Source organism: Lissotriton helveticus, chromosome 5_1 (genome assembly GCF_964261635.1).
Source record: "Lissotriton helveticus chromosome 5_1, aLisHel1.1, whole genome shotgun sequence".
Taxonomy (NCBI): Eukaryota; Metazoa; Chordata; class Amphibia; order Caudata; family Salamandridae; genus Lissotriton; species Lissotriton helveticus.
In genome coordinates this window covers 330,637,316-330,652,590 of record NC_136065.1, presented here as the reverse complement: position 1 = coordinate 330,652,590, position 15,275 = coordinate 330,637,316, and the positions used below count along the sequence as shown (strand labels likewise).

Below are 15,275 nucleotides of genomic sequence, written 5' to 3'. Positions count from 1 at the left end.
TATCTTTGTTAGTTACAAATTATAAATTATAATCCTAACAGAACAGTGACCTATTAACTGTCATCAAAGAGCTGCATGCAAACTGCAAGGTATAGATCAGAGCGTTATGATTTTTTTCCCAGTCTTTACTAATATTGGAAAAGGGTTCATTTGGGTAGAAATCAATTCTAATTATTAAAGAGAACCCCCAACCATTGTGGTACATTTTAACCCCCTGACTGCGGCTGGAATTCTGCGCCTGTGTGGCACATTCCGATTGCGGGCGTGGTCATGACCGCGCCCAGCCGTCATCGGCACACGCCCACCGTAACTGATGACGACCGGGAGCCGTCATCAGCACCGAAGGGGTTACATTCGGAGTTTGTGCTTCTCCAGACCAAGCACTCAAACTATCCCGCCTACTAGTATTGATAACATGTGACTCCTAGAACTTGTAGTCCTCTGTCTTATGTAACATTTCCTATACACTGATTTCCACATCTATGATTGTCTCTGTGTAGTGTGTGTGATGTTAAATGAGCTGACACCCTACACTAGTATGAGTGGCAGCGGCGGCGCTATAAAACTAATGTGATGCATCTGAGATAGAGCAGTTATGGAGACTTAAGGGCACAATTAAAGGGTGATAGTGAGGGAATCCCTGGTAGAGGTGGTCATTGGGGGGCGCCAACAAACATTGTCACACTGGACGCCACCAGCGCTATAGCCAGCCCTGCCAAGGAGAATATTAACCGGTATCACTTACTAAGTAGGAAACAGGAGTTTCCTCCCAAATCGCTTCTATGAGGCATTTGTAATTGGTAATACCGGGGACAATTCTCAGGCGAATCCTGGAGGAAACTTTACCCACAAAGAGGTTGGAATTGAGAATTACATGCAGAAATGGTGGAGGTAATGCCAGTTCTGATGCTACTACACATACCATGGGGGTTATACATGGGATTGCTTAAAATTATGTAGAAATTCCGCTTCATGGAATTATCAATACTTGTTGTGTCAAGAGTGCTGGATGCAAACTTATTTGCCACAACTAGCGCGGTACTTGTGATGTAGGCTAAAGTGTCTTATAGTGTGATCGACTCGCTGGAAAATAGACCCTATCAGATCCACGAATGAGATGCGGCTGGCAAATTTGTACCGTGATCAATCTCTGGAATAATAAGTAAGCCAATTTATTAAAAATCGACCAGGCTCTAGTTTGCTGATATCCATCCGAGCTTGCTTTTGTTAGTAGAATGACAGGATGATGGCCAGCACTTTAAAGAAAAATTGCAGGTTACTAGAAAACGAGCAGATCGATTCAATATCACCGAGGGCAGTTTCATTAAATGCAATAAGGTTTCTCTTATGCTTGTCATACTTTTTGGTCTTTGTACAGGCCTGTTTCCTTACACCGCATATTACTGTCATTTCACTCTTTCATGTTCAATGACTCTTTAAAAGAGTCCCTAGGCTCGGTTGTAGATTGATTCTCGAATTGTTTTTTTACAATTTTCTTCTGGAAAACAGAAAGTAAATTTGTAAGTCTGCAACACGTTTACAAATGACAAAACTATGAACATGTTACTGCACGTTTGTATGGAGAAAGAGCCCCTACAGTCTGCTGTGGTTGGCTGACACCTTAAAATTCAAAGGCAGCATATATCCTGTTTCAAGAATGTCTTCCTTTCAGTTGCAGACAAACTAAATAAATACTGTGGCTCTGCCTGGGTTCAGCAGGCGGTATTACGTTGCTGGCCATTCTAGAGAGAGTGTCCATACCAGGAAAGGAACTTCTCTGCCATGGCCCCCTTAGGTGGCACCAATGAGGGTTAACTCTAGAGAGACCTCAACCAAAGGTGAAATGCCACGAGGACAGAGCCTGCTCTGTATCGAGGACTTTACACCAGCAGACCAAAAAAGGCTTATCTCTGCATGACCAAGACTATATGGAAGCCAGTTCGAGGGAGAGCCGGCAAGGCAACAATAATGAAGCCTAATTCAGCTCGCAAACTCAAACCGGGAGTCAAGCAACTTGCCAAGAGGAGCAGCACTTAGGACCTGATTATGATTTTGGTGGATGGGATACACCGTCACAAATGTGACGGATATCCCATCCACTGTATTACAAGTTCCATCAGATATAATGGAACTGTAATACAGTGGACTTGCTATCCATCAAGTTTGCAATGGAGTAACCCTGTCTGCCAAGATCGTAATCAGGCCCTTAGACCCTGACCTTAAGTGTAGCTTTACACACTGGACTATGCAGGGTGTCATTTAACCAAGTGCCCACTTTACAGTGCCTGCCTAAGGATTTTTTGAACCAAGACCTATGTAGGGGAGCCCTGTTCGGAACAATTACACACTTTTAGAGGTGGGCGTAATTACGCTGAATTGTGTGAGAAGTGCAGTGCTGCATTTAGAGCTATTTTCTAAGTGTAAAATGCACTCACACACACCCAAAGTGATCGAGAGGATGCATTATGCACAAACAAAATAGCACTAAATGCTACAGGACATGAACAAAAGAAGCCAGCAGCCTCTCTCTCTCTCGTATTTTTTGTTCCTGTGCTCCTGTGGTAGGATTTTTGGCTCAAATTACTCTCAATTACTCAGGCTGATGTTATAGCATATCTAATATCACATCACAAGAGAAATGCATAATTACTGAAATTACTCTGACATTATTAAAATTTCTCCCAGGTCTACATTAAATACTCATTTGTAGCTGTAACAGTCCTCCTCTGCTCCAAGAACCTAGCTCCCACTGCAATCACTCGTTGACTGTATTTTTGCTATTGACCCTGTACAGAACTTTGGTGCATTTTGGCTAGGGTCATTATATATATATATATATATTTATATATATAATGACAGAACGGATGGCTGTATTTCAGATGAACTGGCGAGCAAGCGCTGTGATAGCAGGCATCTGAGGAAGACATTTACGTTGAAGCGCGTCATGCCTTGCTGGTTGACAATAAACACCTTACCTTGAATCCCCGCTGTGTTCCTCCAGTTCTTCACATAGACTTTCGTGGCATATTTTGCGTGCTGAGTCCTGGGCACGCTAAGAGGTAGCCCACCTCACACGTGGTCTTAGTCACATGGTAGCCTTGGCATTTTATTTTCGTCCAAGCAATTTTGAGTGCTCTGACCCGCCGTATCCGTAAATTTCAAAATACCACGCTCATATGGATTTGGGCTCGGCTTCGGCTTCATTTGTGTAAACACGAAGGATTGTTGGGATGTATGTGTATATATATATATATATATATATATATATATATATATATATATATATATACATACATACATACATACATACATATATATATATATATATATATATATATATATATATATATATATATATATATATATATATATATATATGTATATATATATTTTCCACCAAACGCCCAAGCAATTCGAAGGACGCACTCACAGCCAATGCGAACCCAGGTTCATAAACAAGGAATCAACCGGCAGTGATATTTCCAGGATTTATTGTCGATGATTTGTAATGCTGCGATGCGTTTCGAGGCACCCGCCTCTCATCAGGCAGCTAGGAACATGTGGCATGGATTTCCATGGATGCGTCCCCATGCATTCTGGGATATAGTGTTCTGTTGGAAAAATTGATATCTCCTTTAGTAGGTTCCATGCCACATCTTTATATTTAATCATCATATTTATACAATGTACCTTAAGTAGGCCCCTTCGTATCAGCAAGTTGATATATTTCATGCAAAAGCTGTGCTGACCGCAGTTATGACACAGTTCTGTTACTGCGCAGCCCTTCTCACAGTTTGAAAGTGGTGCATCCTCCCACGTGTTCCTAGCTGCCTGATGAGAGGCGGGTGCCTCGAAACGCGTCGCAGCATTACAAATCATCGACAATAAATCCTGGAAATATCACTGCCGGTTGATTCCTTGTTTATGAACCTGGGTTCGCATTGGCTGTGAGTGCGTCCTTCGAATTGCTTGGGTGTTTGGTGGAAAATAAACAACACGGCAGTCCTGCCGTGGGAGGATGCACCACTTTCAAACTGTGAGAAGGGCTGCGCAGTAACAGAACTGTGTCATAACTGCGGTCAGCACAGCTTTTGCATGAAATATATCAACTTGCTGATACGAAGGGGCCTACTTAAGGTACATTGTATAAATATGATGATTAAATATAAAGATGTGGCATGGAACCTACTAAAGGAGATATCAATTTTTCCAACAGAACACTATATCCCAGAATGCATGGGGACGCATCCATGGAAATCCATGCCACATGTTCCTAGCTGCCTGATGAGAGGCGGGTGCCTCGAAACGCGTCGCAGCATTACAAATCATCGACAATAAATCCTGGAAATATCACTGCCGGTTGATTCCTTGTTTATGAACCTGGGTTCGCATTGGCTGTGAGTGCGTCCTTCGAATTGCTTGGGCGTTTGGTGGAAAATAAACAACACGGCAGTCCTGCCGTGGGAGGATGCACCACTTTCAAACTGTGAGAAGGGCTGCGCAGTAGCAGAACTGTGTCATAACTGCGGTCAGCACAGCTTTTGCATGAAATATATCAACTTGCTGATACGAAGGGGCCTACTTAAGGTACATTGTATAAATATGATGATTAAATATAAAGATGTGGCATGGAACCTACTAAAGGAGATATCAATTTTTCCAACAGAACACTATATCCCAGAATGCATGGGGACGCATCCATGGAAATCCATGCCACATGTTCCTAGCTGCCTGATGAGAGGCGGGTTCCTCGAAACGCGTTGCAGCATTACAAATCATCGACAATAAATCCTGGAAATATCACTGCCGGTTGATTCCTTGTTTATGAACCTGGGTTCGCATTGGCTGTGAGTGCGTCCTTCGAATTGCTTGGGCGTTTGGTGGAAAATATACAACACGGCAGTCCTGCCGTGGGAGGATGCACCACTTTCAAACTGTGAGAAGGGCTGCGCAGTAACAGAACTGTGTCATAACTGCGGTCAGCACAGCTTTTGCATGAAATATATCAACTTGCTGATACGAAGGGGCCTACTTAAGGTACATTGTATAAATATGATGATTAAATATAAAGATGTGGCATGGAACCTACTAAAGGAGATATCAATTTTTCCAACAGAACACTATATCCCAGAATGCATGGGGACGCATCCATGGAAATCCATGCCACATGTTCCTAGCTGCCTGATGAGAGGCGGGTGCCTCGAAACGCGTCGCAGCATTACAAATCATCGACAATAAATCCTGGAAATATCACTGCCGGTTGATTCCTTGTTTATGAACCTGGGTTCGCATTGGCTGTGAGTGCGTCCTTCGAATTGCTTGGGCGTTTGGTGGAAAATAAACAACACGGCAGTCCTGCCGTGGGAGGATGCACCACTTTCAAACTGTGAGAAGGGCTGCGCAGTAACAGAACTGTGTCATAACTGCGGTCAGCACAGCTTTTGCATGAAATATATCAACTTGCTGATACGAAGGGGCCTACTTAAGGTACATTGTATAAATATGATGATTAAATATAAAGATGTGGCATGGAACCTACTAAAGGAGATATCAATTTTTCCAACAGAACACTATATCCCAGAATGCATGGGGACGCATCCATGGAAATCCATGCCACATGTTCCTAGCTGCCTGATGAGAGGCGGGTGCCTCGAAACGCGTCGCAGCATTACAAATCATCGACAATAAATCCTGGAAATATCACTGCCGGTTGATTCCTTGTTTATGAACCTGGGTTCGCATTGGCTGTGAGTGCGTCCTTCGAATTGCTTGGGCGTTTGGTGGAAAATAAACAACACGGCAGTCCTGCCGTGGGAGGATGCACCACTTTCAAACTGTGAGAAGGGCTGCGCAGTAACAGAACTGTGTCATAACTGCGGTCAGCACAGCTTTTGCATGAAATATATCAACTTGCTGATACGAAGGGGCCTACTTAAGGTACATTGTATAAATATGATGATTAAATATAAAGATGTGGCATGGAACCTACTAAAGGAGATATCAATTTTTCCAACAGAACACTATATCCCAGAATGCATGGGGACGCATCCATGGAAATCCATGCCACATGTTCCTAGCTGCCTGATGAGAGGCGGGTGCCTCGAAACGCGTCGCAGCATTACAAATCATCGACAATAAATCCTGGAAATATCACTGCCGGTTGATTCCTTGTTTATGAACCTGGGTTCGCATTGGCTGTGAGTGCGTCCTTCGAATTGCTTGGGCGTTTGGTGGAAAATAAACAACACGGCAGTCTTGCCGTGGGAGGATGCACCACTTTCAAACTGTGAGAAGGGCTGCGCAGTAACAGAACTGTGTCATAACTGCGGTCAGCACAGCTTTTGCATGAAATATATCAACTTGCTGATACGAAGGGGCCTACTTAAGGTACATTGTATAAATATGATGATTAAATATAAAGATGTGGCATTAACCTACTAAAGGAGATATCAATTTTTCCAACAGAACACTATATCCCAGAATGCATGGGGACGCATCCATGGAAATCCATGCCACATGTTCCTAGCTGCCTGATGAGAGGCGGGTGCCTCGAAACGCGTCGCAGCATTACAAATCATCGACAATAGATCCTGGAAATATCACTGCCGGTTGATTCCTTGTTTATGAACCTGGGTTCGCATTGGCTGTGAGTGCGTCCTTCAAATTGCTTGGGCGTTTGGTGGAAAATGTATATATATATATATATATATATATATATATATATATATATATATATATGTATATATATATATATATATATATATATATATATATATATATAAATATATATAAAACACGTCGGTCTCATGCCTGCGCCCAATGGTGATAGTTCAATAAAAGTATACAAGGAACTGGCTGGTTACTTGGCAGTGCTGCTGTTTACTTGCCTCGACTGGAGATGGAGTTGATAGGGGCTGTTTTTGGAAACAATCTTGGATAGTCTAACTATAACAACTCTGTAACCTTTGGGTTTTTTTCAGTAAATTTCTAAGGTTTTTTTATTGGTGAATTTCTATTTTTATAATGTTATTTCCTAACTATAACGTCCCTGTAACCTTTGGTTTTTAAGTGAATTTCTAAGTTTAAAAAAAAATTGTTTCCTAAGTGTATTGAGTAATCTTTGACAGTGAGTGCTTGACTGTAGGAGTGTCTCAGTAGGTCTGTTAGTGGGTGTGAGAGTATCTGAGTAGGTCTGTCAGTGAGTGTGTTAGTGTCTAAGTGGGTCTGCGATTGGCTCCTTAAGTGTCTCACTGGGTGAGTTAGTGGGTATGTGAGTGTCTAAGTGGGTTTATGAGTGGGTGCCTTGAGCCTATGATTGGTTATCTGTGAGTGAGTGCAAGTGTTTGAGTGGGTCTATTAATGAGTGCATGAGTCTCTGAGTGAGTCTGTGAGTGAGTGTGTGGGTCTGTGAGTGAGTGCATGAGTCTTTGAGTGGGTCTGTGAGTGAGTATGTGAGTCAGTGAGTGAATGTGTAAGTGTCTGAATGGATCTGTGAGTGGCTGTGTGAGTCTCTGAGTAGGTGCATGAGTATCTAAGTGGGTCTGTGATGAGTGTGTGTGTCTGAGTGGGTTTGTAAGTGTGATAATGAGTCTGTGAGTGAGTGCATGAGTCTCTGAGTGAGTGTGTGAGTCTTTGAGTGGGTCTGTGAGTAGGTGCATGACTGAGTAGGTCAGTGGGTGGGTGTCTGAGTCTCTGAGTGGGTTTGTGAGTGGGTGTACAAGTGTCTCAGTGGGTCTGTGACTGGGTGCGTGGGTCTCTGATTGGGTCTGTGAGTGGGTGTATGAGTGCCTGAGTGCCCTCTGTTTTGCCCGGTATTGAGACAGAATATCGAATTGGAAATGTTGACTTACACAAATATCGGGTTGGAAATACACAGAAAAATTGACAGCAAGAATATCGTGGTCAAGAATATCGGATTTAAGGTACGAAATATCATTTTCAAAAATATAGAAGTCATTAATATTGTTTGCAAAAATATAGTTTTAAAACATCGATTTTGCAATCAGTATTATGTATTTTAGTTTATATTTTAAATGTATGTGATGTGTGTTTTTGTATAAGCATTATGTTTTTGAAAATATTTGTTACATTTTTTGTAGTATTCAATTTATTTTAATTTAATTTTGCATTTTTTAGTTTCGTAGTGGGTTGTAGGTTTATAGGGGAATAGGGTGGGAAGTAATTTAATTATAATAAATACATTATTATTTTTTATTTATTCATATGCATTTAATTGAGATTTTATAGTGTTAATTGTGGGAAGTAATTTATTTGTAATTAATTAATAATTGGTTGTTAATTATATCAATTAATTGGTAATTAATTATGGTAATTGTGTAGTTTGTTTAGGTGTGGGTTGTGTGGTTTATAGGGGTAAAGGGTGGGAAGTATTATATTAGTTGTTAATTAATATTAATTAATTAATTGTTAATTGATTATAGTAATTGTGTAATTTTTTTAGGTGCCGGTTGTGGGGTCTATAGGGGTAAAGGGTAGGAAGTAATTTATTTTTGATTAATTAATAATTAGTTGTTAATTTATATTAATTAATTGGTAATTAATTATGGTAATTGTGTACATTGTTTAAGTGTGGGTTGTATGCTTTATAGGGGTAAAGGGTGGGAAGTATTTTATTTGCAATTGATTATTAATTAGTTGTTAATTAATATTAATTAATTGATTGAAAATTAATTATGGAAATTGTGTAAATAATTTTATTTGTGGGTTGTGGGGTCTATAGGGGTAAATGGTGGGAAGTAATTTATGTTTAAATAATTAATAAATAGTTAAAAATTAATATAAATTAATTAATTGCTATTTAATTAGGGTATTTGTTTATATTTTTTGCGTGTGGGTTTTCCTTTTATAGGAGTAAAGGGGGGAAGTTAATTAATTTTACTTACTTTATAATTAGTTGTTAAATATTATTAACTTTTTAGTTGTAAATAAGTTTTACTTATGTAATTAATTTTTGACACTAATTTTAGCTGTAGGTTGTGGGGATTATAGGGGTAAAGTGTGGGAAATTAATACATTTTTATGAGTTTTAATTTGTTTTTTAATAAGTAATATTTTTAATTTGTAATTAATTATGTTAGTTATGGAATTTAACAAAATTACATTTAGATGTGGGTTGTGAATTGTGTGGTGTTATAGGGTAGGAAATATAAGTAACTGTATGTTATAATTATTGTTTTTGTTTCTAAAAAGTTTCTAATTAAAAATATGTATTTCTTTGAAAATTATTTTTTATTTTATTTAATATAATATTTGAGGGACTTGTTATATGTGTTTAAGATTATAATATAATGTTTTTAATTTTTAAAATTATATATATTTGAGTTTGAATTTTTTAACATATTTATGTTTTTGTATTTATTTTATTTGTTAAATATTTTTGTTGTTAATATTGTGTTTGTTTTCCATTTTGAGCTGACTGGAATGAAGATATTAATTGTTATACCTCCACTATCCAACACTTTCCCTACTGTTACACTCACTGGAGTGAAAGTAGTCATTTTTACCTCTCCGCTATCCAACACTTTCCCTACTGTTGCACTCACTGGAATGGGAATAGTCATTTTTACCTCTACGCTATCCAACACTTTCCCTACTGTTGCACTAACTGGAGTGAGAATAGTAATTTTTACCCCTCCGCTATCCAACACTTTCACTGCTGTTGCACTCACTTGAGTGTGAATAGTAATTTTTACCCCTCTGCCATCCAACACTTTCCCCACTGTTACACTCACTGGAGTGGGAACAGCAATTTTTACCCCTCTGCTATCCAACACTTTCCCTACTGTTGCACTCACTTGAGTGGGAACAGTCATTTTTACCCCTTCGCTATCCAACACTTTACCTACTGTTGCACTGACTGGAGTGGGAAATGTAAGTTTAAAAATTTTGAAATAGTTTAATGTTTTAATTTATAATAGAATGTTTTTTTTAATTAGATTGTATGTTATTGGTACACACCCATATATATATAAATATATATATATACATACATATATCCGTTCAGTCCCAAAATAATGCGATCACTCTAAGGCTAAGATAACAGCAGTTGTTTAATTTCACAGTTACGCATTTCGCTCGCACAGCAAGCTTGTTCACACAATGATCCCATGGAAACATTGCAATACACAAGGGTTTATGGAAAGGAAAAAAGGACTACTGGCACAGTGCGGATACATGAATGGCATCCATTATGTAGTGGTAAAATCCCGTTTCTATCATACGAATTTTGTGACAAACAGTAATACAGACAAGTACAACTTAATCTAGAGTGATGCAATCTAGAGCATTCAACTGTATGTATATTACATTTCTGTTCCGAAAAATGGAAGTTAGGCCACAAGAAATCTGTTACCGTTCATGTAGTTAATAAAGTTTTAGGCATATATTGGTGTAAGCATTGAGGAAACAGTGTATTCTGTGATACAGAGTACTACCTATACTCTCCGAAATGGCTCTGGACTAAGTAGCTGGCACTGTAAATGGGCTATGGCTATTCATGCAAGGGCATTTCTAAAGACATAGGGGTCTATTATGATGTAGGGCGGATCGCCACAGCCTGCATGGAGGTGGCGATCCACCCTACATCATACCCCGCCCGCCACCCATTTCCCCCGCCATATTAGGAAGGCGGGGGGGACCCCGGCGGACAGAAAGACTGTCCACCGGTTTTCTGCCAGTCGACCAGCATGGGAGCAGGAAGCAGCTGCCACAGAAAGGCATGCAGATTTTTCTTTCAGGGGCCCATTGCGGGCCCCCAGGGTATTGGGGGCTTGGGGGGTACCTATGGTACTCCCTACATTGTCACTGACAAGGTGGCAGACACCAAGCGGTGCCTGTCACCTTGTGCATGACAATGCACAACGTGAATTCCCAGCATTGTGGTGGGGGGTGCTGTGAGCACCGCCGGCCGCAATGTTGGGAATGTAGGATGCCACCGCCACGGTGGCAGTGGCATCCTAATTGCAGGTGTGGGACTGCCCCACCAATGGCAGCCGGTCCCAGCACTGCTAGGGTGGCGGGCAGACTATTGTTCACCCGCCATCTTAATAGGCCCCATATTGTCCCCTGGTAGCCAGTAGTTGGCACGTGCTAAGTACAAATAAAAGGTACCCTGCTGGTATGTGTTATGGGTGTCTGTATCTCACCAGTTTACATGTTGCCGGTACCTTGTGAAGTACTAGCTGTCAAGTCAAGTCAAGTCAAGTCAAAAAGATTTTATTTGTATAGGTACTCAACAGAGGACCACAAATATTACATATAAACAAAATGCAAGAAAGGATAATAAGTTTACATCGTTAATCAATTAGTATAAAAACAACAGAGATTTAAAAAATTTATAAAAATTATAACAAACAAGTTCATTAGGGGGCTGTTTCCCCGCTGTTAATAATTCTTTTTCTTTTGTAATCATGCAGATACGATATATTGGATCAAGATACTTGGCACGAGCTACCACTACTTTAGAACTGGGGCATACGAATAATAAATGCTCAACAGTTTGGTCACCCCCTTGACATAAAGAACATATAGATGAGTCTACAGTTGACCACCTTTTTTTGAAAGATTGCACAGGCAAAATACCCAGTCTTAACATAGAGATCACCCTCCTAGCGCTGTGTACGAGGGAAAACCCAATGTACGGCTGGATATGTTTATACTCCAATAGGTCTGTATAAGATTTATAAGTTGATAATTTTGTGCTGTGTGCAAAATCTAGGTCAAAACTCAGTTTTGGGGTGAAACATTTAAGAAATAGTTTCAATTGCGATACAGACCAAGTTAGTAAAATATCTGTACTGATTTTAGCCATTCGAAATGCAACTGTCATGTTCCCTAAAAAAGTTTGCTTAGCAGTTTCTGTATCAAATGTTTCATTTTTCAGCAGGAATCTTAGCGATCCCTCCTTTGCATGTAGGAGGCTGTAGGCCCACCTGATAATGTTTGCCACAGCCGTGGCATACGAACTTGTCAAAGAAAATTCTAGTCTTAAAACTTGAACTGGTATAGCAGCTGAGACCTTCATGATTCTTTTCAGGATTTTTCCTTCTTGGCGGTCCATAAAACCCCATTGTTTTATAGGGATATATTCCGTCGCATATGATAGGACTGCAGGAATCTTTACTTTATATATTTTTAACATTGAGGAGAAGTGCCTGCTCCCAGTAGCATTATAGAGTCTAGAAAGTGCTCCAGCGTGTAGATCAGATTTCTTTGTTAAGTTATCTATATGTTTTGTGTTTGTTAAGTTCTTTGAGAGAATCCTGCCAAGGTATATATATTCATCTACTTCATCAATCTTTTCTTCACCTAGCCTCCAGGTGTATTTGGCACTCGATTTCCTCCCCGAAAAAGCTACAACTTTTGTTTTCTTGATATTTGGGATTAAAAAATTTTCTTTTGAGTATGTGCACAAAATGTCCAGTGATTTTTGCAGACCAAATGGAGTGAGGTCAAACATCACTATGTCGTCCGCATAAAGCAACGAATGGATACTTTGTTTATTAATTTTTGGAGGCAGACTCAAGCCCTGTTGTAACTGATATGGCAAGTCGCTGAGGTATAGAGAAAATAACAAGGGGGCTAAGAGACATCCTTGTTTTAGACCATTACCTGTATTTATTATTTCCGTTAGACCTTTTTCGCCCCCCATTTGAACTTGGCACCACGTTTTCGTGTGAAGGCTTATTATAACCTGTAACAAATGTTCATTGATACCAAAACTCCTTAGTTTGTTCCAGAGTGTGGGTCGGTCGACACGGTCAAAAGCGGTAGAGTAGTCTATAAATGCAGCGTAGACAATCTGAGTTTTCCTTATCACATATTTGTCGAGGATAACCTGTATAATTGCGATGTTGTCCGTAACAGAATGTTTAGGTCTAAAACCAGCCTGAAACATTGGTATTAGACCCAGCGAAAAAGCCCAATTTTTCAGATGAAGCAATACTTCCGCTGCAAAGATTTTTCCGGTGGCATCCATCAATGCTATTTGACGGTAATTTCCTGCTATCGTTTTACTGCCTTTTTTATGTATAGGAATGATGATGCTCCCTTGCCATGATTTTGGTACTAGTCCAGTGGTCAAAATATAGTTAAAAAGTGGCGCTAACACAAGGCTCCATTCCTTGGGGTCTACCTGCAGGGCCTTGATCGATATTTGGTCAGGACCAAAGGCCCCTGTGCTTCTGGCTTTCCTAATATGAGTTTCTACCATTATTGCCGTTGTTTTAGGAGTTGATGATTTGTGTTTTTTCAACACTGTTTTCGTGTAATTTGACCATATTCGATTTATAAAGATCCGTCAAATAAATTTCCCATTCTTTAGGCGGAACCGGTACAGCTACTAATTTCTTTTTAGTTCCGGTTAATTTCTCTGGTTTTGTTCTTTTGCAGCTATTTGTAGATCGACCCAATTCCGATCTTGGAAAGTTTTTTTCTTGTTTGATTTCTCTCTTCTCAGCTGATTTTTCAGTTTGTTTATTTCTTTCTTTCTTGAAGGAGAAGAATTTAAATACTGAGCACGTATCAATTTGTTAAGTTTTTTCTTGGTTAATGAATTCCAGGGTTTGTTTGTGTTTTTCTTCTTTTTATTACCTGTGTTATCTTGTTGAATCATTTTTGATAAGACCGCTTTAAATTCCTTGAGCATGAGCTCATAATTTAGTATAGGGTCATCTGAATAAGTTTTCCTTAGTAATTGTGTATGCTCAATCAATACTATTATTTTGTCAACAAGAGGTGAATTCCAAAAGATACGTCTCTGGTCGCTATTTACCAGGGTTGCATTTCTAAAGAGGATCAACCGTCCTTCTACTGCTGTTTGGACTGTCCAATTAGTAACAAGTTGCATCACGGCATGATCACTGTCTGCTGTAAAATTGGAGTGCAAATACGTGACTGTGTCAAATAGATCCATACCACAAATGATGTAATCTATGATTGAGGGGGTTCCGTTTCCCTGTCTAGTATATGATGCAGGGATATCCCCTTCTACGTTCCCATTCAGGATTACACCATTTATGGTAGGTAGCGCTGATATCATCAGTTTCCCTCTTTTATTTGAATAAATAGCTTTGGGGAATTGAGGAGTAAAAAAATCCAATGTTTCCTCTTCGTATATGCATTCCCACTTTCTTATTTCTAAGTTTGAAATTTTCCCATTAAAGTCACCCATGATTATGTAAGGCGGAAACGAATGGTCCTCTATTATTCGAGTAATAGTTTCCATGATATCTATGAAAAAGATGTCCTGCATTCTTCCCGGGGGCGCATATATATTAAAGAGCAGGGTTGCTTTTTGAGAACCAGTATTATGAATATTTAAAGAAAGCTTGATGCATTGTAGATTGACATAATTTGTCTCAATTATCTCCTGCGCCCACAGATGGTCCTCCCTCAGTAAGATAGCCAATCCTCCTTTGGCATGGCCCCGATTAGTAGCTTTTGCTGGTATGGTGTAGACAAAATAGCCTTTCTGCGAGAATGATTCTGTTGCCCATGTTTCTTGCAGAGTCAGAATATCGGGCTGATTATTTAGGACCTCATTCATTTTGTTTTTTGATCTCCCTGCAATATTCCACGATGTTAACTTTAGACCGTTGTTAAACAGGTTGCTTCCGTCGAATAGGCATTTTATTGCTGTTTAATGTCTCCGATATCCAGGTCCAGGATTTTACTGTATCAATGTCAGTGGCTTTGGTCTCATCTGGATCAAAGTACCAAACTTCCCTTTCTCCCTGGCTCACTTGGATTTTCAGGGTCTCCTCCCCTTGTCGGATACCTCTTGAATAGGTTACTCCAGGATCTTCCGACGCTGGAAAAACTCTTCGAGTGATTTTTGATTGTGGACTAAGGATTAATTGAGTATGGTCTTTTAAAGTTTTGTAGATTTTGTTATCTTTAGGCTCATCCTTTTTAATGACGTCGTATCCAAACCTATATATTGTCTCTTTTTCCTTTAGTATGATCCCAGGTAATACTGGCGACCAAAAGGAGACCAGTGCAATTTTATTAGAACCTCTTTTAGGGAAAGTTACTAAATCTATTTCATTGCTGGTCAAAGATTGTAGAGGCTGTATATTTTGCAAGAGATTCAGTATCCTGCCTCTGTTGAGTGGGATATTATTAGTGGGAAAAAGTTCTTCAAATTGGAGTAGGTTTGATTGTGCATCTTCTCTTCGTTGAAAGTCCCTCACATCGCCATTTCCAGCTCCAATTTCATCATTTTCTTTCTTTATAAGTATCCTAACAGGAAGATA

The 15,275-nt window shown here is 39.6% G+C and overlaps 1 protein-coding gene across 1 annotated transcript in view; it reads right to left on the bottom strand.

Moving 5' to 3' along the window:
- LOC144752466 (uncharacterized) overlaps window positions 1–13,231 on the bottom strand; it is a 284,221-nt gene extending 270,990 nt beyond the window's left edge. The window contains exon 1 of the mRNA XM_078640389.1: window positions 13,154–13,231. Coding sequence (XP_078496515.1) covers window positions 13,154–13,231 — 78 coding nt within the window. The remainder of the gene's footprint in view (window positions 1–13,153) is intronic.
- Between the last annotated feature and the right edge of the window lie 2,044 nt (window positions 13,232–15,275).